The sequence below is a fragment of the Rattus rattus genome, chromosome 11 (genome assembly GCF_011064425.1).
Source record: "Rattus rattus isolate New Zealand chromosome 11, Rrattus_CSIRO_v1, whole genome shotgun sequence".
Classification (NCBI taxonomy): domain Eukaryota; kingdom Metazoa; phylum Chordata; class Mammalia; order Rodentia; family Muridae; genus Rattus; species Rattus rattus.
This window is the reverse complement of record NC_046164.1, coordinates 33222861-33247335: the sequence shown is the minus strand read 5'-3', so window position 1 is coordinate 33247335 and position 24475 is coordinate 33222861. Positions and strand designations below refer to the sequence as shown.

General features: G+C 42.4%; 1 protein-coding gene across 1 annotated transcript; it reads right to left on the bottom strand.

Annotated features, from left to right (window-relative positions):
• Positions 1–1569: 1569 nt before the first annotated feature.
• On the bottom strand, positions 1570–22436 carry Exoc1l (exocyst complex component 1 like). The gene is made up of 3 exons (XM_032917023.1): positions 22316–22436; positions 8617–8747; positions 1570–2007 (listed from the first exon to the last, which is right to left on the bottom strand). Exons 1-3 carry the CDS (start codon positions 22434–22436, stop codon positions 1741–1743), a joined length of 519 nt encoding a protein of 172 aa, XP_032772914.1. The 3' UTR covers positions 1570–1740.
• Positions 22437–24475: the final 2039 nt, after the last annotated feature.

Here is a 24475-nt window from a genome sequence, read left to right as displayed (position 1 = left end):
CATGTTGGTAAGAAACTTACAATATTGTATTGGACTACAACTGCCCATTCAAATCACTGTTTTGAATTTGCTTGGGCCTGCACCTAGGAGCTAACCGTTTAGTCATTTGGCAATGCCTCTAAAGGAAATGCCTGTATGGAAGGAGCCATCCTGAATTGTTCACAACTGTCCTTGAATAGCGCTGTTCAGTTCTCTCTTTGCTTCTCAGAAAGTATAAATAAACAAGTCATAGAGTAATAAGATGTGTTTTATGACTGAACTCAGAATGATGAGGCCATCAGTACAAGTACTTTAAGGGACACTTTAGTACTGAGTGTGACTTAATAGGGTACATTCCAGCTTAATCGAATTCACTTTGTCCTCACCCAAATGGCAGGGAGCAGAATGGTTACCTGGCCACCAAGACCTACAGTAATATCTTCATTGCAAAGATATCTTTCCTTTTTGTAGGTCCCCAGTAGGTTGTGTTCTGCAACACTGGGTATGTCTGCATCGTTTCTTTGGTCCCATGACTCCCTGGGGCTGGTTCTCATACACTGGGAGTAGCTTGCTCTGGTGTACGGTCAAACCCACTTCTCACAGGGCAGTAGTATCTGCACCCCAGCAGCAATGGAAGAGGCTCCAGCTCTCCAGCCGCTCCACACCCTCATTAATTCCTACCTCCCACATTGGTTTCTTAAAGATTTAGTCATCCCAGCAAATGCACAAGCAGAACTGACTTGACACTTGGGGTTTGATTGACGTTCCCCAGTGAACTAGTGGTGCTAAACATCTTCCTCATGCTCTTTGGTTATGTGTGTATGTGTAGAAATAGCTGTCAACATCCTTTGCCCATTTTTTAAAGGGGTTGTTTTATGCCACTGAGTTCTCTCTGTGTGGGAGGGTATTAAGTATTTCAGACAGATGATTTGAAGGTCTGTTTGCTTTTGTTGTTTTCAATTTCTTGGTAACACTCTTTGGTGCAAAGATATCTTTTCTTTTTATGAAATTTGGTTTAGTTAATTTTCCCTTCTTTTTTGGTTATAGATTTTTAGGACTATAAGAATCCATTGTCAATCCCAAAGTCCTTAAGGTTTATCCTTATATTTCATTCTAATAATTTATGGCTTTAGTTACTATTTGTAGGTTATTGGTTCATTATATTTTTGAACTGGTGTGAGGTACTTATCCAGCTCAGTTCTTTTGTGTGGGGTCCAGTTACCACATACCATGCTGTTTTATCTCTAATAGTTTTGGAGTGAGTTTCAAAAGCAGGAAGTTCTAGTCTTCCAACTTCATACTTACTTTTAAGTTTTTTGTTTGCTTCTTTTCATATTTTGATCTGCTTGCAGTTCTGAATGAATTTTGAAAATAGGACTTTTCCATTTTTACAACACAGACTATTAAAGTTTTTAGAGGAATTATCTTGGATCTGAAAAACATTTTTGAACAGAATTGATATCTTGAAAAGATGAAATTTTCTTATTTATGAACCCAGGATATCTTTTAAGGTTTTTCTTGACTCTAATTTAGCTCAAACCAAACACCACCTTCCAAAGTTACTAAAGAACACAGTGGACCAAGAATCTCAACTGTTGAAGGTCTGCACTAAAACACATTTTATTTCAATTCTCAAAGCCTTGTCTTATTTCAGTGTAAGTAATACCCTTCAGTGAAGAGGCAAAACAAACATTTGACTATCAGTATTCAGTCGGGGAGGCATTTTCTTCAGACACTGATGAAGGACTTTGGGTTACATCTTCAAAGTGGCAGGGGACACAAGGACAAGCACACAAGATTGAAAGCATAAAAGCATATTCTCATGAGGACCAGGCAGTCTTTGTTGTTGGAGGACCAAATGGAGTCATCGTTAATGTAGGTAGAATCGAAGTTCACGATGTGTAAGTCCTTCTTAAGGTACACGTGGTTCAGCCTGCTCACTGTGCGAGCAAAGGAGTACTTGGAGGCACAGCTGTAGGCCTCCAAGCTGTATACTTTCTTGAAGTGTAGATCAAAAAATGGATTGTCCTAGAAAAGAAAGAGGGACCTGATTTACTTTTTAGTGAAGGACATTGCCTGGATCCCCATATTCTGTTGGTGTGCCTGTCGACTGTATCACCATCAGACTTATTTCTAAAGTCTACAAACTGGTCTCTGTGGTAGGACGAAGCATCATTTGGGTGTACACCCGAGAGTGCTACTGCTGGATATTGGGATAGATCCATTCCCATCATCCTGAGGATCTGCCACATTGGTTTCCACACAGCGTGTACATGTTTGCTTTCCCACCAGTAATGAATGAGTGTTCCCCTTGCTCCACATGCTTGCCATCATGTGCTGGCACTTGTGTTATTGACCTTAGCCACTATGACAGGTGTAGGATGAAATATCAAGGGAGTTTTGATTGCATTTCCCCGATCACTAAGGATATCGGACCTTTCTTCAAGTGTTTCTTGGCCATTTGAATTTTCACTTTTGAGAATTCTCTGATTAGATCTGTACCCCATTTTTAATTGTTTTGGGCTGTTTTTTAATATTTAGTATTTTAAGTCTTTATATATTTTGGATATTAGCCCTATGTTGATATATAGTTGGTAAAAATCTTTTCCCATTCTGTAGGCTGCCACTTTGTCCAAATGACAGTGTCCCTTGCTGTGCAGACACATCTCCATTTTATGAGGTCTAGCTCATTAATTGTTGATCTTGGTGCCTGTACTAACAATGTTCTGTTCAGAAAGGCATCTCCAGTGCCAGTGAGTTCAAGGCTATTCCCTACTTTCTCTTCTAGCAGGTTCAGTGTATCTGGTTTTAAGGTGAGGTCTTTAATTTATTTGTATTTAAATTATTTGTAAGGTGATAAGCATGAAGAATTCTAGATGAATTCTTCTACATGCAGACATCCAGTTTGACCAGCATGGTTTCTTTTTTTTTCGGAGCTGGGGACTGAATCCAGGGCCTTGCGTTTGCTAGGCAAGCGCTCTACCACTGAGCTAAATCCCCAACCCCCCAGCATGGTTTCTTGAAGGCGTTCAAAACAAAACAACACACAAAAACACAATACAAAACAAACAAACAAACAAAAACCCAACCCAACCAACCAACAAACCAACCAACCAACCAACCAAATGCATAACAATAAACAACCCAAACTTAGTAAGGAGGTGACTCCTGATGATATCCTGCTATAATCATAGATCAGTACCCTGCTCAGCCCTAAATGGGTGTCTTTGTCAAATCCTTCCCCTCAGGGTTCAGGTAACTCCAAGGAACAGAGATGTAAAGAGTGTTAAGAGTCAAAAGTATAGAAGACACCAAGACAACAAGGCCCTCTAGATCAGCATGATGAAGTCACAGAGACTGAATGGCATGCATGGCTCAGCACCAGAGTTGAAAGGAGAATCTCTGACTGATAATGGTGCTATTGAAACTTTGGTTTCCCCCAAGGGAACCTCAGTGGGGAAGACGTCACTCTTAAGGGTGGGCTGAATGCCCAGCAGGAGATGCCAAACTCAATGGTGTCTTTGAAGGTTCCTTGTATCATATCGTGTCAGGGCTCTTCCTGCTTTAAAAAAAAATGTTACTATGTTAATATAATAATTGTATATTAATTATATAAATGTGATAATAATATATTATATATATGTTTCTTCTTAGTATTTTCATGGGGTTCATGAGTGTGCAAATGAGTGAGTCTTTTTTTTCTTGTGCCTTCTCTTTGTCCTTTTTTTCCTTCTGTTTATTTATTTTGACCAATTCTGATGTGTTAGTTTTGTTTTTAATCTTATCTTATTCTTATCTCATTTTTGTCTTACTTTATTGTTATCCCACTTTATTGTTATTATGTTTTGTCTTACTTTATTGTAGCCTGTTTGTTTCCTAGTGAGAGACAGAAAGGGGGTGAGTCTGGATGAGAGGGGAGGGGGGAGGAACTGGGAGGAGTAGAGGGAGGGGAAACTGTAAGCAGGATATAGTATATGAGGAAAAAACATCTATTTTCAATAAAAGGAAAAGAAAAAGTAAACAGAACCAAAGGCTTTGGAACATGCACACCTTTTTCAGTTGTACAAATAAATCGTCGTAGAAGTAGTTGTCAAGTTTTTCCAGTAAATATTAGAGCACAGTAAGGATAGACGAGCAGTCTTCTGGAGGACCTAATATGTGTCTCCCTGTGTGGATTAAGAAGTGCGTCCTCCATGCCACTTTGCAGGCAAATGGGGACACAGGATAGCTAGTTTACCCTTTGATTTGTACTGCCTACCAACTCGATAGCTTTACTGTTTACTGAAGTTAACAATGTGGAATAAGCTTTGGCAGGAAAATGAGAGACAGCAAATCCTTTGACTGATGTGGACAAAAACCCCAAACTGACATAATTCATGCCGTTTCTAGTGATCTTTTTTGGTTATGTGTTAAAACAATGACAATCCCGCTCTTTGAATAAGAAATGCTTTGTGGCAGTGTTTAAAATGCATTTCCATTTACAAAATACATTACTGTTCCAATTAACCTAGAGGGCAAAGAGTTTAAATTCTTTGTTTCTGTGTTCCTAGTGTTTATCTATTGCAACTACTAAGTTCTTGGCAGATGTGTGCTGGGCTGACAGGAAGTGCATCTGTGAGTGGAGGAATGGGGTTAAGCATTACCTTAAATAACAAAGAAATTGACAGGGTCCAAACCACTGGAGAACACAGATCATTTAAGCTCCTGTTATAATCCCAGGAAATTATTTAGGTGATCTGACCCTCTAATTAGACCATCATTTTAGACAGGGTTACTGTGACATTTTTTTGTGAGATCAGTTACACAAGCTGCTAGCGCACGACTTAATAAATGGAAGGTCCCTTCCTAAGATCTGCTCAGCCTTTGTAACCTGATATATTAAAAGACTTCCTTAGTTTATATGGTCAATGTTTAAAACAAACAAGCAACAAACAAACAAACAAACAACAAAACGAAGCTGTACTCACTAGAGGCTAGAGAAGTGTCTCGTTGGGTAAGGGCTGACTGTACAAGCATGAGTACATGAGTTCAAATCCCCTACACTCATATAAAAAGCCAGGCATGGTAACACGCACCTATAGCCCCAGTGCTGGGGAGAGAAGCAGGAAAACCAAGTTAGGTGACTTCCAAAGGCTCAGTAGCCAGGGACTGATGGGACTATACTGGCTGGTGTAGCCAAAAATGGCAAGTCCCAGGAAGAGCAGCCAGACAGTGGTGATACACACCTGTAATCCGGCACTTGGGAGGCAGAAGCAGGCGAATCTCTGAGTCCAAGGCCAGCTTGGTGTACATTGTGAACTCTAGGACAGCCAAGGCTACACAAAGAAACCTTGTCTTCAAAAACCAAAAACCAAACCCAAAACCAATCAAACCAAACCAAACCAAACCAAACCACACCAACCAAACAAAAATAGGTGGAACCCAAAGATAGCTCCTGGCCTCACGTACATGACAAGCGTGCTTACACACATACTTGTACACATGCAGCCTCCTGCACACACACACCAATGCTTTTTAAAAAGTTAATATTTGGATTGAACATGGCAGTGCATCTTAGCACCTGGGAAGCTGATGCAGGGAAGCTAGCCGTGACTTTGAGGCCAGTATGAGACTCATGAATAGTTCCAGGATAACCTGAGCTACATAGCAAGACTCTGTTTACCAAGCAAAGATACACAATGTATAGAGAGACCGGGGTTTCAAGGCAGCTCTCTGCAAGGCACACCTCACAGCTGTTTGCTAGCTGTCCTTCTGACAGTTGGACAGTCACAGAGAATCCCAACCAAAGGGAATCACACTGACTGCACCTTCAGGTAGTTCTCCCTCCCAACACTCGACTCTCATCCTGTGAAAAAAGTCTTTTATGCCTTTGAAAGACTTAGAAAAGACCAATATTTTCCTTTAGCCTAATAGTTGAGGTGGAGTAGGCATACGCAGAGAATACAGTCTCTTCTCCCCTCTTCCTTCCCATTTTTTTCTCTGCTAAAATTCTAGAGCTGAGAAAGGAACTCGTGGACCTGTTGTTACCCTTTATGTATAATTGGGATAATAGTTTTCAAAGAGGTGACATTCAGGTGACCCAGGTAGTGCCTGGCAGAGCCCAGAACAAGAATGAAGACCCCAGTCAGCTGAAGACAGCTCAGTGCTAGGGCGCCAGTCATTTCTTGTTCACACCAGTCACTCTCCAAATCCCAGATTACTTCAGTGTATGCTTTACAAACTGAATTTAATGTCAGTCCTGCCTATTTTAAAGGTGACCACTTTATCATTGCTGTTGATAAAATCACAATGAGTACTGACTCCAATCCCAAGAGAAGGAGGAGCACATTGCTTTTCCCGAGCGTCCAGAAGAGAAATCTTTAAGAGAACGACTGTTTGGGTATTGTAGTCTGTCTCCTGGCAATTCAGTGTTGCCGGTCCTTGTGACGTGACGTGAGAAGCAGACAGGGTGAGCTTTCCTTCTGTATCTGCTCCACTATCAAAGACCAGGATCTTCACAGTGAAAAGGGGGGAACCAAAACTTTGCAATGAAATTAGAGGTCAAGAAAAGTAGGGAAGAAATAGAACACAGTTAACAGATTCCAGTGGATCCAAGTTGACAGGCTTCGTTTATATGCCCCCTGGTGCTGGCCAAGCTGGGCAGGAATAATTATGACGTAGGTAGTATTTGAGAATGGGAGAAGGAAAAGACAAAAGACAAATGGGCTAAAAATGAATGAGAATGGCTAATTTCTACACCACAGATTGGTAAACATGACACAGATGAGATAAACCTCACAGTCAATGCAATACAAACATCTGGTAAATGCAGAAAAGTATAATGAAAAAAATCACTATCACTCAGGAAATTACTATTGGAGTTTGTTTCATATTTCAGTGCATATACACATGTGTATACTTACACGTAAAGTGGAAGGTTTAACATTTTGTATAGGGTGTAAATTAATCTAACTTGTAGACATGCCATAATACACTTAGTCAGTTTCTAAGTCCTCAACATTTAGGTAAAATATATTTTCAGAAGATGTGTGAGTAGTTAGGACACAAAACAATGACATATCCCAATTCTTTGGTCAAGCATCTTTTCAAATACACTTAAAAGTGGGCTTTCTAGGTGAGCACAGAGGTAGTAACAGGACATGATAGTCTAAAAAAGGACAACGTTCAGACATCTTGACTGGAGCAATTGATCAGTTAACAGCAGCATCAAATTACGGCTGTCTGCATACTCACTGTAGCCTTGGAGCCTAGTAGGTCCTGATAGTCTATAAATCCTCAAGACATAAGTGAAGAATTAATGAGTATACAAAGTCCTGTGGGTTAAACGACTGATCTAAAGAGGATGAGACTAGACTTTCCACTTAAAAGTTGTGTAATCTACAGCAAGTCAGTTAGTCTCTTAAATGTTATCTTCTTCATCTATTAAAGAGTAGCAGTGATAGAATTTAATCCATGGATCTTAATGGTGTGGTAAATTACACAATATATAAATACAGTTGGTATTATACATTATACAATACTTAGCTTGGCTCCTGTCTCCCTTGTTTAGTAGGGTGATGGCTGATGACAGATTTAAGAGCAGTAGCAACAATAACCATCTATTCCTCACAGGTGAGTTCTTGGCCCTACCTGCTTTACCAGTTTGTCATTGACTTGATCAAGTCTTTAAGGCTGTATTAAGTCTGCATTACAATATAGCGATGGTAAAACATAGAGATATGAGGACGCTCAATAGCTCAGAACAGCGGACGCGCTAAGAATATGCTATTCTTAAACATAACAAATTACTTTAAGTTTTGACTCATTCAACTTCAGCACCACAGATATTTACTGAGTCCTTAATTAGGCAGAAGGCCAAGATAAAGAATGAGGTCATGATCCCAGAATTTTAGGAGCTTCCTATCCAAAAGGGAATGAGGTAGCCCGCCAACCATGCATTTGCATCTGTTATGAATATGTTATGTGGATGGGCAATTGAGGTAGGATTTATTCAATGGAAAATCTGGGACTGGGATAAGAGCTGGGAGTGACTGGGCCTAACAGTAAGGGAGCAAGCTCTGTGGACATACAGAGGTCAGCAGTGACGAATGAGCTTTTGATCAACAGACAAGTGCAAGCACTTGTGACCAAGTGACAGGGGAGGAGACGGGGACAGCCACTCTGTCCCCGTTCAATGCTAAGTCTGTAGGTTTTTGGTGGAATTCTTCTGGAAGTCAAAGGGAGCTTGCTGACTGTATATTTCCTGTCAGAAGGAAGGGATCCTTCAAACTTAACAAGCAGTAAAGCAAATGAAACCAAGCAGCAACAAGAAGAAGCCGGTTTGAGAAAGGGGGCACCAGAAATGTCATCTGCTGGAGAAAGTTGCAGGATTGACTGGTAGATGGCGTTTAACCTGTCAAGAACAACTTAGGAGAGATGCTTTTTAAATTTAATAGACAAAATTCCGATTCCAACTCATAAAAGCAAATCATAAAAGCCAATATAGATCACCCCAGGAAATTAATCCATACCACTTAAGAACAACAAAATGTCATCTTCACACTTCGTACATGCCAAGAATCTATAAAGTAGGACATCGAACGTAATGATCTCCAGTGTATCGATCCTGCCCTGCCTTTCTAAGATGCTAACACTTACCGTATCTGCTTCCTTTCCGTCAATCATCCGCAGATCATTCAGGGACCACCTTTTTGTTACTTCATACTTTTCATCTAGCCCTACTCGGTAGTGCTTCACCATGCTGATTTTTACTTCATCAGTTTTGGTCACTGTAGGACAGAAAGAAAAAACACTTAGTTTATTCAAACTCTTACTTTATAAAGCCCCCAAGTCAAATTTCAGTATCTATTTATCTCCCTTTTATTTAATGACCCTGTACACAAATTATAAGTACACTCCTCATATGAATCCTGGTGTAACTGAATGTGGCCCCAGATTTGCTCAAGACTTAACTTTATTTTGGGACAGTTGTCTGTCCAAGCAACACACTTTAAACTCTGAGCTTTTTCAGGGAAGGACGTCTAACTTGGGGCAGAAAATGAAAGGCTGAGCATAAGCAGCTAGCGGAGGACAGGATGTTCACCGGCCCAAGTTAGACTTTTAGTGGACGATGATATGAGAAAATACGGTACAAACAGCAAAGAGCTCTGCTTGGGCAGCAGTTCCGTGACCAAGCCGAGCGCTGACACTTCTGTCTAGACTGTGAGACTGAGCAGAAGGGCCTGAGACACAGCACCCAGTGACCTGCGTGGTAACGTTTGAGGCTGTCAGCCCTCTCACATGTGCCTCTCCAAGTCCAGTGTTTGGAATGTGCCCCCAGCATAGGCCATTCTCATACTCTACTTCAAAAGACTTGGAAGGAGTCTGTCCCTGGTTAATGTGAACAAAATGAGAATAATAATTGCCTGCTCCTAAAATCATTTGTCTCTGGTCCCATTGGAATATTGAGTTCTTCTATTAAAATTATCAATGAGAGCTGGAGAGATAGCTCAGTGGTTAAGAGCACCGGCTGCTCTTCCAGAGGCCCTGAGTTCAATTCCTAGCAACCACATAGTGGCTCACAACCATCTGTAATGGGATCCAATGCCCTCTTCTGGTGTGTCTGAAGATAACTACAGTGTACTCATATAAATAAAGTAAATATATCTTTTTTAAAGATTTATGTATTTAATATAGCTGTCTTCCAACACACCAGAAGAGGGCATCAGATCTCATTACAGATGGTTGTGAGCCACCATGTGGTTGCTGGAATTTGAACTCAGGACCTCTGGAAGAGCAGTTGTTGCTCTTAACCACTCAGCCATCTCTCCAGCCCCAAAGTAAACATATCTTCAAAAAATTATTGCGCCAATAACTACTGAGTATCTACTGAGTCCTTTCTATTTGCATTTGCTGAGTAGATTATAAATGCTACAGAGAGACACGTAAGAAACCTGGCTTCTGCCCTGAAGACGCTCAGGACTTTAGTAAGAAGACAAGACTGTCCCTAGGTCATATCTACTGGATTATTATAGAGAGGTGGAGAGGGGGCAAGATGCTTAAACTTTCCTTTTCGGGTGGTTAGTGTTACCCAGAGAGCTGTAAGCTGATGGTGTCTTTGAGTGAGACTGGAATTTGTTTTGAGGAAAGATTCCTTCTGGTCTGGAAGGTTCCCTTTGGCATGCTGCTGTGATCTGAACAGATCCTCCACGTTCTTGTGCTGGAAATGTCATCTGCACTGAAACAATGTTAAGAGGTGAGGCCTTTACGATTGGGTCACAAGATCAGAGGCTCGTGAAAGGACCAGTGGTCGCTTCTGTGGGAGCGTGCTCCTAATGAAAGGGTGCTTGTTCCAATGCCTTTCCTTCCTCTCCCCTTCTCACTCTCACATCGTTTCACGGCTGCTTTCCCCTACAGACCATGCAACAAGAAGGCTCTCACCAGAGGCGAGCTCCTTAGTCTTGGAATCTTCATCCTCCCAGAGCTCTAAGAAACCCACCTCTGCTCTTTATAAATCACTAAAGCACAAGTAGTTTGTTGTGGTAGCACAAAACACACTAAGTTGTGTGAGCTTCTAGCTATGAAGATATAAAGTAATTACGACATAGTTACAGGCATAGATGCCTGGTCCGATCTGGAGGATCACCATGTGGGCACCCTCAGGGGAAGGTCAGCATGAGGAAACAGACAATGGAGGCTACATTTTACCAGATAAAAGAGAGAAAGTGGACTATATAGGTTGGTTGCTATTAAGATATGGCAGACAATACGATTAACTAGGTTTGGAAAGTTGATAAAATGTTTTGAAAGACTTTGGTCTTCAAAGAAGGCAAAAAAATCATCCTGGAGTTTGATGTTTAAGATCCGTCAGCTGGAGAATCTAAAACTGGGAATCCAAAGGAGACCAGCTGAACACAGAGTTGATGAGGAATGGGTTCCATCTCCTAGAGAAGAGAGACTGAGCTAAGTGACATGTGCAACATTGGGGCGTTGTGTCAGGAGCTCTGGGCAATCACACATGGTGACCCCTAATCAATAGTTGGCCTCCCTTTGTGAGCCAGGGATCAATAAAATGGTGCCCTCTGAAAGAAGTGTTCTGGTAACACAGTGTGTAGATCTCATTAGAGAGGGAAAAGGAGGTGAAGAGCCTTGGGAGAGCTCATACTCTGTGAGCTTTGGTGTTCGATGTTCTAGAGCCAAATCCTGGCACAGTGCAGTGTGGTTTACGTGAACTCATTAATCTCTAAAGAAGAAATATCACTCACCGGTGTTATGAAGAGAACACGAGAGTAAATCTGACTCATAAGGAAAAATTAAAGCACACACGTGACTCAGGAACGTGCCCAGCAGAAATTCATGGCTGGACAGTTTTCTTTCATTTGCCAGAGGATGTTGGTAGCCTCAGGGTGAATGGTGTGTGGTTGGTAAACAGAAATCAGCAAATGGAGGTAAAGTTTCAGGTGAGCCTTTGGTGACATGGGTTAGGATGCTACAGAAAGGAAACCGGACCACAATACTGACTCCAAATGGAAAGGGTGTGGGGGAGCTGGGCCCATTCGTGGGATAAGGAGCTTTGATGTACACCGAAGCATCTACAAGGTGCCTCAGAAGGGGCTGAGGTGGAAATTTCATGGTTTTGGAATGGTCTGAGGTTTGTGTGTGTGGAATGGCCTTCAAGGATAGATTAGTGGGGACGTTCTCAGAGGAAAGAGTGAGACAGTGCAGAGAAGAGACGGCAGCTGAGAGGCTAGAGCAAGGGAGAGGCAGGCCCAATGACGTGATGCCGTGGAAACTGGAAAAGGAGATAGCTCGAAGTTTGCAAACAACTGTGGGGATCCGTGGAGGTAAGACAGAGAGGCATGTGTCTGAATCTAATCTGAGGAATCTGACCTGGGGAAGATCACTGGCTCCTGTCCTGAAGACTGATTGTTCTTGTGACTGGAGAAAGTGGCTTGCAGAGGGCTCCATGCACGAATACAGGTTTCGTGTACACCGCGTGCTAGGCCCTGGGCCAGGTAAGATTTTAGTAGCTAGTAGAACAGAATCCAAAGGGTATGATGTAAACTACGTATTCTAGGGATTTAGAAGAGAAGAACAGGGTTGATAAATTTGGGATTCAAGGAAGTAATTGAGGGTCATGTCTGGAAAAGACATCAATTATAAGTCTTAACTTGGGCCAATGGAGGCTGAGACTCTAGAATCTTCCCAACATCGTACAGAAGTGGGTGGGTTTCTGCACTTGTGTATTTCTGTAGTCCCAGAGAAGATCTGTGCGCATGGACCTAGATGTTAGCTTTGAGGAAAAGCAAAGACAAGAGGACAGACAGTGGGCTGGTGGGCTGAAGTGAAGGCAGTGAAATGTCATACCTTTCAGTCAGAGGCAGCTGTGTCTGTCAAGTTAGTGGTTCTCCACCTGCAGGTCCCGACCCCTTTGGTACACATCCACCTCTAAAAATATTTATATATAATTCATAACAGTAGCAAACTTACAGTTATGAAGGAGAAATGAAAATACTTTCATGGTTGGTGTCTTAGGGTTTCTATGGTTGCGACAATACAGCACAACCAAAAAGCAAGTTGGGGAGGAAAGGGATGATTGGTTTACACTCCCACATTGTGGTTCATCACCAAAGGAAGTCAGGACTTGTCTTAGTTAGGGTTTTACTGCTGTGAATAGACACCATGACCAAAGCAACTCGTAGACAACATTTAATTGGAGCTAGGATTAGAGGTTCAGTCCATTATCATCGAGGTGGGAGAATGGTAGTGTCCAGGTAGGCACGGTGCAGGCAGAGCTGAGAGCTCTATATCTTCATCTGAAGGTCACTAGTGGAAGACTGACTTCCAGGCAGCTAGGGTGAGGGTCTTACGCCCATGTCCATAGTGAAATGTCTACTCCAACAGGGCCACCCATCCTAATAGTGTCACTTCCTGGGCTGAGCATATACAAATCATCACAGGACAGAAACTCAAATAGGGCAGGATCCTGGAGGCAGAAGCTGATGCAGAGGCCATGAAGGGGTGCTGCTTACTGGCTTGCTTCCCCTGGCTTGCTCAACCTGCTTTCTTATGGAACCCAGGGATGGCACCACCCCAAAGGGCTGGATTCTCCACCCTTGATCACTAATTAAGAAAATGCCTTACATCTGGACCTCATGGAGACACTTCCTCAACCAAGGTTCCATCCTCAATGATGTCAGGATGACACACAAAACCAGTCAGTAGAGCTGGGGGTGACTACATGACGAACTGTACTGGAGGATCACAGCATTAGAACAGTTGGGAACCACTGAGTCAGATGATCCACCTCAGGACTCTGTTGTTGCCTCAGCTTGCTGTCTCACTAGCAAGAAATGGACTGAGAGACAATGAGGGTAAAGAGATTTAGGGAACTAATTGGGCATCGTATGAAAGCACGATTCGAAGGAGCAAATCCCACGGCATAGCCTACAAGTTAGGAAAGCCAGCCGATTGGCTGTGTAGCCACTCAGCCACTGGTTCACTTCATTAAGCTGATAAATATTTAAAGGTCCCTTGTGAACCAAGCACTGTGCTAGGAATTGGGGGGGAAAAGACATGAATTCCCATAAGGCATCATCCCAGCTCTCATTAAGACTGCAGAGAACGGAGGCTTCAAAGGAAAATATGTGAAGGGTGCTGTCAACAGTGTTAAGAATGAGACCTGGACAAGGCTGAAGAGGGGCGTGGCCAGGATAATAGAGGAGGGGCGTGGCTATCTCTCCACAGGAGGAAAGGCTCGGAGGGAGTAATCCCAGTTGACAAAGACAATAGAACTTACTAGTATGAAGAAGGGATAAAGGCAATTTTTGGAGTGTGTGGGTTCCCAGGCATGAAACACACAGCACTTTCGAGTCATGGCAAGCATTTGGTATTGTTGGCATGGAGCAAGAATGTAGACAGGTTGGTAGGAAGAAGGTTAGGGAGGAGTTAGTTCCTGAAAGGACTAGAATGGATACAGATGTTAGTTGTTCTGAAAACTGTGTACATATGGAGGGTGTCACTGAAAGTTTTTTAAAAAGTGGAGAGGCTGTGGTTTAAATTTTAGAACATTCTATTGTTTTTTGAATGAAGAAAAGATATTTATTCTTTAGATTTATTTGGAAGATATATATATATATATGCAAGTAATTTGTTGATTAAAATTAAATATGTTTAGCATGATATCTTATAGTCTGTGTTTTTATTTAATTTTTGTCAGTTTCACACACATGTACAAATGTATTTGTCATGTTTATTACCACGACCCTGACTTCTCCCCTTTCCACTCCTGCTGACTTCCTTACTCTCCCTGACAAGTGCCACCTCCTCCTTTAATGCTGTGTGTGCCTGTGTGTGTATATGTGTATGCATGTGTGCCTGTGTGTGTATAGGTGCGTGCATGTGCCTGTGTGTTCCTGTGTGTGTGTGCGTGTGCGTGTGCACGTGTGTGTGGTTGGGTAGCCACAGCTGTGGTATGCTGGTGAATGGTGAACGTAGTAGCCCTGTAACATTCAGAAGATCATAGCCCACAGCACCCCGCCCAGCCTCTGGCTCTCAGGACCTTTCTTCCTGATCTCCCTGCAGTTTCTCAGCTTTCACAGGGCTTGTGGCCCATTTAGGGATGCCCATTCAATAGTCATGTCTTCTCAGCACCTTAAACAGTTATGAAAACATTAAAGCATCCTCTTGGGAGGTTACAGAAAGGATGGGTTGGAAGAAGGGGACAGAAAAGAGATGTCAAGAAAGAAAGCCCTACCAGTCATCTATAACGGCCATTTCCCCCTTAACCTAGATTCAGACAACACAGGGCCTGTCTAAAGGTTAGGTCTAAAGGTAAGATGATGTAGGACCAAGAGGGAACAGCCTCCTTAATTTGAGAAAATAACCTGCCTTAGCGCTAAGGCTGTTCCAAGAGTTCTCCAGCCGTAAGCCAAAGGAGTCTGCTGAGGCTGGAGTTGACCCAATCTCTAATCTCCATACTTGAACTTTGCTGCCAACTGGAATTAAGTGGCCATCTCCACATTAATGCAGTTGCAGAGTGGAACCGCACCACAGCGTCTTAAAAACCCAAATGTGTTTATAAAGTGTAAGCGTTAGAGCTGTTTTCTCTTCTCAGAGGATCCGTTTTGTAAATACGGTTTAGAGAGTGATATCTACAACCCTGGGAAACTTCAGAAGCAACCTGCTCTGGGCTTAAGATTTTATTCCTCCCCCCCGCCCCAGTTTATATTTTAGTAGATATTTTCAGAATGCCGATCTTTGTAGCCATCATTATTTTAATTTTAATGCAGGCTTTGTCTTTAATAAATTCTTCCATCACCTTTAAAAGAGCTACCAGTATTTGGGAGGCTAATGGGAAAAGAGCTGGCCAATTGATTTAAAATAATTAGTCAGGATCGAGGAAATGTGGAACTCACAATTAAGTCGCACAGAAATGCACTAAATAAATAGATGCCTCTTTTGTTTCATAATCCAGTGTTATATAATGGTTTTCACCATTTAAATTAATAGGAGAAGTTATTGTGAAATACTCCTTAGAAGCCTCGGTGAAACGCCACACTGCATTGCCAATGTCTCGCGGTTGTTGAGAAAGCTATGGTTGATTTCACCAAAATCCTATTTTCAAATAAAAAATTTCTAGAAATAGCTATAAAATCCATTTCAGCTACACCGTGAGTCTTCAAAATATTAAAGTGATTGGCTTTAAGCAATTTAGGGCCTGTGTTATTGGTGAATGTACAGGAAAAACAATACATGTGGAGGAGAAAGAAACTGATTTTGTAGGAACAAAAGTGCCAAAGAAACAAGCCATTCAGCGGGGTTTATACCAGATCCGTTTAATCAGCTCCATTCTAGAATATTCTCACTGTGTCCACTGAAAGCGACATGGCAGAACTGTTGGGGATGGATGGACTGGCTCTGAAGTCTCCATTCGTGGTCTACCGGTTTGTGATCTTGGGGAACCATAATTTGACTTTGATAAAAAGTGACCAATGTACTAACATGCTTGACGTTCTTGGAGTGTCTGCGCATGCTCTAAGAGGTTCAGGTAGTCTTCCCAGTTAGAAGTGGTGGGACAGCAGAAAGAACCTTAAGTTCAGAATTAGAATGATTCTAATCCTAAGGAATCTGATCATAAAGTTAGCCTGGAACCTTAGGCTAATTACTAAGTTCTTGTGACCAGGGTCTCCTCATCGGCAACATGGAGCTGAAAAGGAATACGTCATAGAAATGGCCTTACGTGAATCTTGACCCTGCGTGGGCACGCCCCACATCTCTCTCCCTTTGATCTCATCCATACTGCTTCATCTTAATCATAAAAAAAGATGAAGTATTTTTTCCTTCTTCAAAACTTTAAGGTTTCTATGCATGCTGCAAATGATGTAGCTTGGACTGGTAGATCATTTTGATTCTGACATCTCCAAAGTGCTCGACTAACGATGTAAAAATCTGTCTCAGGTAACTGATGGATGAGGGTATATTCTGTGCTGTTGATTTTATTTATTTGGTTAGTGTGTGTGTGTGTGTGTGTGTGTGTGTGTGAATGAACTGTGTTTACCCCATCCATTCTATTTTTGAAATCTCTCTCTCTCTCTCTCTCTCCCTCTCTCCTCTCTCTCTCTCTCTCTCTCTCTTCTGTGTGTGTGTGTGGTTACCCACTGAGCTGATTCATATCAAGATAACATCATTCTCAAACACCCCATCCATCCTATTTTTGAGATAGGGTCTCTTACTGGCCTAAAACTCTCTGATTCGAGGATAGCCCTTCCTCTGCCTCCCAAGCATGGGAATTACAAGAGCACACAGCCATGCCAGGTCTGTAATGGAGGTTTTGGGAATGGAACTCAGGTTCTGATGTTCACATGGTAAGCAGGTTACCCACTGAGCTAGCTCCTGAGCCCAGTTGTTGAGCTTAATGATAAAGATAACACATCAGCTTGGCTTGGCAAACATTTCACCAACAGAGATGATATCTGTTTAACTATAGCTGTATATCTGTATAACTGTATAACAACTGTATAACTATATAACTGTATAACTAACTATATAACTGTACAACTGTGTAACTGTGAAACTGTGTAACTGTAAGGAAACAAGAGGACCCAAAAGAGCTCATCACTTTCTGCACTGTGTACTCTGATTTGGAAAGTCAGGAGAATATCTTTAAATTTCTCCATATGCAATTTGATTGTGCCTGGGCACACCCATGTGTGTGTGTGTGTGTGTGTGTGTGTGTGTGTGCGTGTGTGTGTGTGTGTGAGAGAGAGAGAGAGAGAGAGAATTTACTTTGATAATTAAGATTTCATATATTATAATTTTGATTGTAACCAAGTTATGTGATGACTTGTTTTATGTAATTTTAGTAAGATGTACACTTGTTTCATAAACCAACTCTGTATTAATCCCCTCTTTTAACAACAGACAATGGAAGGGCAGTCCAAGGATGATGTCTCCAAGTGTGTTCTCATTGGGATGCGGATTTCTATAGTGTTGCAGAATCAAGTGCGCTCGTAGCTTCACTCTGGAATGGAAACAGAACAGTGCACAGACCGGCTGTGCTCTGAGCTGTGCTCAGAAGGTATCCATGGCAGTTTGGATATATTGTGGCCCACGAATTGTTACACGCCGTGACAATAACACTTTTACATATATGAAAACTTTTCAAAATAGTATCCCATGCTTTATTCTCACACTAATTATCCATCAGCAGGGCGGTTCTCAAGTTAGTGTTGAACAGTTTAAGCTATTTGGTGAAATTGAAAGTTTTAAGCACTGTTTAGATTTGCATTCTCTGTGAATAAGATCATGGGAACTCACGAATTTACCCACAGAGGTTCTGAAGGAAGCCCTGGAAAGTGCTTTAAAGCAGCTTCCTCTGTGTATTATTTTATTTAACATTCTTTTAAAAGGGATGTGACTCAGTTGTTCTTTTCTTTGGGACATAGAGAAAAATGTTATGGGTGACATAAAAATCTAATGAGTAGAAAAACTATGCTTAGATTTAAAGATTTAAAGCTCACACCTTTAATCCCAGTACTTGGGAGGCAGAAGCAGGTACATCTGTGAGTTCAAGGCCAGCCTGGTCTATAGGGCCAGTTCCAGGACACTACACACAGAAACCCTTCTAAAGAAAAATGAAAGAAAAAAGAAAAAGTTATGTTTGCTGTCTTCTTCACTCTGACCAGTGTCACTTATTTTCAAATTAAGACTCACGAAGTGCTTATGCGTGCCTACAATAGAGTCTGGGATCATCAAGAGGGAGAGCATGCTGTTCATCTCTTTGAGGCTTGGTTACCTCACTTAATATTAAACAATCTAAGTCCATCTAAGTAAACAGATGTAAATGTGGGTACAGCACAACATTTAGAAGAGAGACTAAGAAAGGGTAACATCAGGTCACGAGGAAGGACACAATGCAGGCAAAAAGACACCCGAGGCACAAAAGAGGCTATGAAGCAAAATGCTTTTCTTGTTTCTACTCTGTCATGGGTTTCTTCTTTTCTTGTGGTGGATAAGTGCATAAAAACGTAGTTGACAGTGACAACGTAAAACCCTAGGGGAAGCCCCATGGCTTCAGAATGGCCACTCTGACTGTACAGAAGTTCACCAAGATGCAGAGGGTTTCACAGAGACTGTGGAAGCAGGCACTGGACCTGCACAGGTTCAAGACAGATGGGGTCTCAGCACTCAGGCGGAAACAGACAGGGGTTACTTCCCCTATTTGCAACTGATACCTGCTGTCAAAGGAGAAATCCGTTCTCTCCAGTGAAGTCACACTGGTATAATATCAGCCACGCTCCACAGCAAGCCCAGGAATGGATAGCCAAGCTGAAATGAACTCTGGTATTTTTGTGGACATCTTTTCCCCCTGACTCTGTTTCAGCATTTTTGGTCTTACTGGGTTTTTTTGTTTGTTTGTTTTTTTTGGTTTGCTTATTTGTTTTGATTTAATTTTTTTGTGTCCATCTCTTTTTGCTTTTTTTTTTAAAGCATGAGAGAGGGAAGGGAGAGAGGGGGGAAGGAGAGGGGTGGAGGAGAAAGGACATGAAGCCGAGAGGGTAGGGAGGTGGAGAGGATCCGGGAGGAGTTGGAGTAGGATAAAACATGATCAAAATAAAATATATTGTATGGAAAAACAATTTTTAATTAAAAAAGAAATGTAAAAAAAATTATCCAGCCACAAAATCTTCCGCCCACAATTTGTCCTGCCCACAAGATGTTAGGCATAAAAAGATGGAGCAGAAATTGAGGAAAGGGCCAACCAATGACTGGTCCCGACCCATGCCGTGAGAGAGCGTCTAGCCCTGACAGTATTAATGGTATACTTTCATATAACACTATCCTGCTAAACATGCTGAGCCTAGATTAACCGTCATCAGAGAGGCTTCACCCAGCAGCTGATGGAAACAGATGCAGAGACCACAGCCAAACATTAGGCAGAGAGCTTGGTGATTCCTATGGGAGAAGGGGAGGAAGGCTCAAAGGAGACAGAGAGGTCAAGGACACCACCAGAAAACCTACAGAATCAACTAACCTGGGCCCCTAAGGCCTCCCAGAGGCTGAAGCACCAACCAGAGAGCATTCTGGGACCAAGGGCTACCTTAAAGAGAACTGACTCTCCTTCTCCCAGCAGCCATCAGTTGGCAATAGTTACTCAGTTAGGGAAGGGATTCATGGCCACCTCCCCTTTCTATAGTGGGATTTTATCTAGCTTGAGCTTCTGCAGGTCTTGTACACGCCATCATAATAACCGCACTGAGTTCATGTGTGCAACTGTCAGCAACGAGCCCATCAAGGATCGTTATCTTATCCTCCGTTTCACAGCCGATAGGCAGCAAACCAGGGCCAGGTTTCACAGTGAGCTCTGATGTCAGAGTTTCCAGGCTGGTCCCACCGTGCCCCTTTCCTTCCCATTTAGGTGTAGCTAAAGCTACGACACGGGGTTCCATTCTTCTCCTCACACATGTGACTTATTCTTCCCCCCACCTGCAGGCGACAGACCTCCTTCACCACAAGATACTGCCTTTTTCTGCCAGGAAAGAGCGGTGTTTTAAGTGGGGATAGACTTGTCCCAGGGAGAAATTACCACGGAAAGCCTGAGGCGCAAAGGGTTGTAGTAGGTCTCCGAGAATGAAGTCCCCAGGTACTCTGTAGCCAACTCCTGAGAGGGACGTTGAGTTTATAATGGCCTATTTTGAGACCAGTCACAGAATTACTAAGATTTAATAGAAGACAACCCTTGTTTTGGCCCCTACTCAGATAAGAAGGCAGTTCAACCACGTTTAAATAAATTACATTTTCTTTCATCAGAAAAATGCACGATGTAACTACTTTGGACCCATAGGTCTCACAAGAAGAACCCCTGGATTAAAGAGCATGACGAGGCAGTCACGTGACTCTCCTCCCGGTAGACAGACAGAGCTCCAAGTATGGAGTCATAGCCAATGACTTGCTTGATTCATGTCAGATGTTTTGCAAGTAAAGCGTGGGAGTGTCAAGCATCGTTGAAACTGCTGTTTTGTTGACAGTTTTTGTAATAGTCATTTTTAAAAAGTTACACTTTTGGAAAGTGCTCCCCTACTGATGCGCGGGAAATCAAGGGGATAATAGTGTGTTACCTTTACAGCAAAACTCACGAAATCATTTCTTCCTCATCTCAGAGAAGAGCTTGATTTCCTTAGTACAATCAGAACTACTGAATACCTTCCGAATGTTTAAATGTAAGATACACACACACACACACACACACACACACACACACACACACATATACACACATAAATATATATATGTATATATGTATGGCACATATATGTATATATGTATATGCACAATGCACACATGTACGTATATAATATGCATATATGTACATGTATGTCTAAACTTAGAACAAATTTAGTTAATTATATAAATTTCGAAGGGAGTCACTAAGATACATTTGGTAAATTAGATCCATAACATATTCTGGCTTTTTTATTTTTAATTTTTTCTTTTAAAACAGTGTCAGTGCCACCTAATGAGAAGTTACTTAGACAAAGCAGGACCCATAACAGGTAAAAAATCCCTATACTTTATGTTAGAATGGGCGTCCTCTCTAGCATAGTGGATAAAAATACTCTTGACTCAGTGATTTGGTCTATTAAGTAATTTTAATTTACTTTTTATGTAATTCATTATTATGAGCTGATTAAGTCTTTTCTATTGGCTGATATACCAAATCCCCATATTTCATATGTGTAGTAAAATATGTTTAGGTATTAGATAAGTATCACCATTCTGATTGTTGGTCATACTTTTGCGTGTTTTGGGAATTATAAACTTTTAAAGAATTTTTAGAACTTTCAGGATGCTTGGCTTCTTCTCAACATCTTCAAAAAGCTTTTCTAAACCAGTTATCAGGTAGATTGAGGTAATAGTTGTCTGAAAATGCATGTTTGCCTTAAAGACGAACACCTCAACAGTCACTTTTCTCTGAGCCCCTGAAGGGTACCTCGAGGCATGGGGCGGGAAAGGGGGAAGCTACAGTCAAACTCAGTAAGGGCACCGACGTTTTCATCTAAATTCATAAAAGGTTTAGAAAATCATAATTAATGCAAAGGCCAGAACATGGACAATTTTCACACATTTTTTTTCCAGAGCTGAGGACCGAACCCAGGGCCTTGCGCATGCTAAGCAAGTGCTCTACCACTGAGCTAAATCCCCAACCCTTCACACATTTTAAAACCAGGAAGGAAATATCTATTTTTTACTAAATACTGTATATATCACACATCTACATTAGGGACTGTCCCCTCATCTGTAAAGTTCTGTCTTTGTGGACTAATTTCTATTATTAAAGTATTGATATTGTTATTCTGCAGGAGAATCTTTTTAAAAGAGAATTTCTTTCTTCAAAATAAACTACCGTGAAGTCTCAATAGTTCCTCGGAAGAAACGTCCGAGGTTTGTTTATGTTCCAGGACAAAAGTCATTGGCAATGGCTTATAATTGGTTCTGCCATGCATTTAATCATATTCTGGATGCTATTGAATTTTTAAAAGTAAGTCTTTATACAACACAATTATATGCTGTGAAGCAAATCAGATGAAAAATTGGAGGGAAAAACCCCTGATCAAACCAAGAGAAGTACAGACCCACGTTTGTTTCTGAACTGTTCATGATGTCTAACACGGTTTTTAGGTTCGCTTTAGTGCTTTAAAAGTCTGTAGAATGCAGATTCCTTTCCTTGGCTAATTAAACCCTCGAGAAGATCCATGCGCGTCCGAGTTGGGTAGGGAGGCAGACACCATTCCCTTCTAGCCCATGTGCACCTTTGAGCTCTTTGCATTTTGAAACGATATCAGAAAGTGCTGCTCACCTGACACACAGAGGTAATACCTGTCCTGGACAGAGACCTCGATCTCAATGAACTCGCAGAGATTCTGTGCCAGCGGCTTGAACAGTTTTTTCTCCAAGTCTTCCTTCACCAGCGATGACATCTCCGGTTCCACCTGGTTCGAGTTTTGGTTCAAGCTCACGTTTCCCTTGCTGCTGCTGCTGCTGCTGCTGCTTGCTGCAGCTTAGATGTCTCCTTTAGGTGTGCGAGCCTCCCGGTTGGTTCCTACTCTCTTTCCCTTCTTACTGGTAGCAAAAGGCCAGGCTCTTGCCAGCGGGTGCCTGCTCACTGGCAGCCCCACCTCAGCAACCCAAACCCGGTATTAACCCCCTCGTCATCTCCTTCATTCAGCATCCGCCCTGCCGCAGGCTCCTCTCTGGGAGCTATCCTGTGGGTCGCTGATGGGGGATCATATTGATGAACACTGACAGATGGCTACAGATCTACTCGGGGAGTCCCCGGGTCGGCAACCTTTCCCCTCTCACAGCAGCACTATGCAGAGAAAGGCCACTACCTCAGCGTGAGACCATTATATAAATCAGCTGTCTAGCGCTATTGATTGGGATCGTCTTCCATTAAGAACTTTGCTTTCATTGCCCAGAAAAAAAAAAAAAATCTGCGCTTGCACCCAATGCTCCCAACAAGTCTCCCCTCCTCTTTCCTCTGCCCGCCTGCAATGCACTCCAGCCTTTGCGTCCAAGAGTTTGCACCAATCCCTGGGTCTCAATTATTTTAAAATGGACATTTAGATGGGTCCACTTTAATTCTATTTGTGCCTCCACTCAAACGAAAGTATATTTAGGCACCTGCTAGAGTGAAGCGTTCATTACATTTGCTTCTCGGGAGGATGGATTTCCCGTTCTGCAGGAGCTTATGATCTGGTAGGGGAGAGTTACACAGAGTAAGTACTTGAACCATGAAAGCGAGAACACGGCACAGAAGAGCAGAGAGGGAGGGTGTCCGCACGAAGCCTCGTCATCACTGTCCTGTAGCTGTGAAGAGGCACCATGATCAACACGGTTTATAAAAGAAGGCATTTCATTGGGGGCTTACCTATGGATTCAGGAGATGAGTTCATGACTGTCCTGGCAGGGAGTGAGGCAGCAGGCAGGCAGGCAGGAATGGCATTGGAGCAGTAGCTGAGAGCTGATCCACAGGCAGGAGGCAGAGAGACAGAGAGACAGAGAGACAGAGACGGGGAGAGGCAGAGAGAGACAGAGAGAGACAGAGAGATATAGAAACAGAGACAGAAAGACAAAGAGAGACAGGGAGAGAGAAACAGAGATAGAGACAGAGAAAGAGACAGGGAGACAGAGAGAGAGGGAGAGAGAGAGAGAGAGAGAGAGGCAGAGACAGAACAAGAGACAGACAGAGAAAGGGACACAGAGAGAGAGAGAGAGAGACAGAAACAGAGAGAGGAGACAGTGTGTGTGTTAGTCTAATATGGGCTTTTGAAACCTCAGAGCCCACACCCAGTAACACACCTTCTCCATTAAGGCCACACCCCCTAATGCTTCCCAAATAGTTCCACCAACTAAGGAACAAGCATTCAAATATATGATCCCATGAGGGTCATTCTCATCCAAACCCTCAGCAAGGATCTGAGGAAGTGGCCCGTGAGGGGCCTGGAGCGAGGCTGGTAGGCAAGCACAGAGGTGGAGGAGGAACTGAAGCCTCACATCAGTAAAACCCAGAGGGAGTGCTTCCTCTCCAAATTCACAGGTCAGGAGGGCTGGGTTAAAAGCACTGACTGCTCTCCCACATGACACAGCTTCATGCCAACATCTCCCCAGTGGGTTTCATTCCCAGCACCTATATGTTGGCTTGCAACATTTATAACTTTAGTTCCAAGGAGATCCTAAGCCCTCCAGTATCCGCAGGCACAAGTCGCACATGTAGAACACAGACATACATGCATACATGTAGGCAAACATCAATTCACATAAAATAAATATAATCAATCTTTGAAAAAAAATTTATTGAAAACCATTGCATTAAGAGATGATGTCAGAATAAACCTTGAACAAACTCAACTAGACCCTGACCAAGGAGCTTTCTATTCCCCTAAGGATTGCTGGAATCCTTAGCCATATGCCGAAATTCCAGCCTCTCACTGCCATTGCCAAACTCGGTCATCCACTG

Coding starts and splice junctions, on each gene's coding strand:
- Exoc1l (XM_032917023.1), bottom strand. CDS start 22,436: ATGTCATCGCTGGTGAAGGAAGACTTGGAGAAAAAACTGTTCAAGCCG. Junction 8,748..22,315: donor GTATTACCTCTGTGTGTCAG/GTGAGCAGCACT, acceptor TCTGTCCTACAG/TGACCAAAACTGATGAAGTA. Junction 2,008..8,616: donor ACGGAAAGGAAGCAGATACG/GTAAGTGTTAGC, acceptor TTTCTTTTCTAG/GACAATCCATTTTTTGATCT.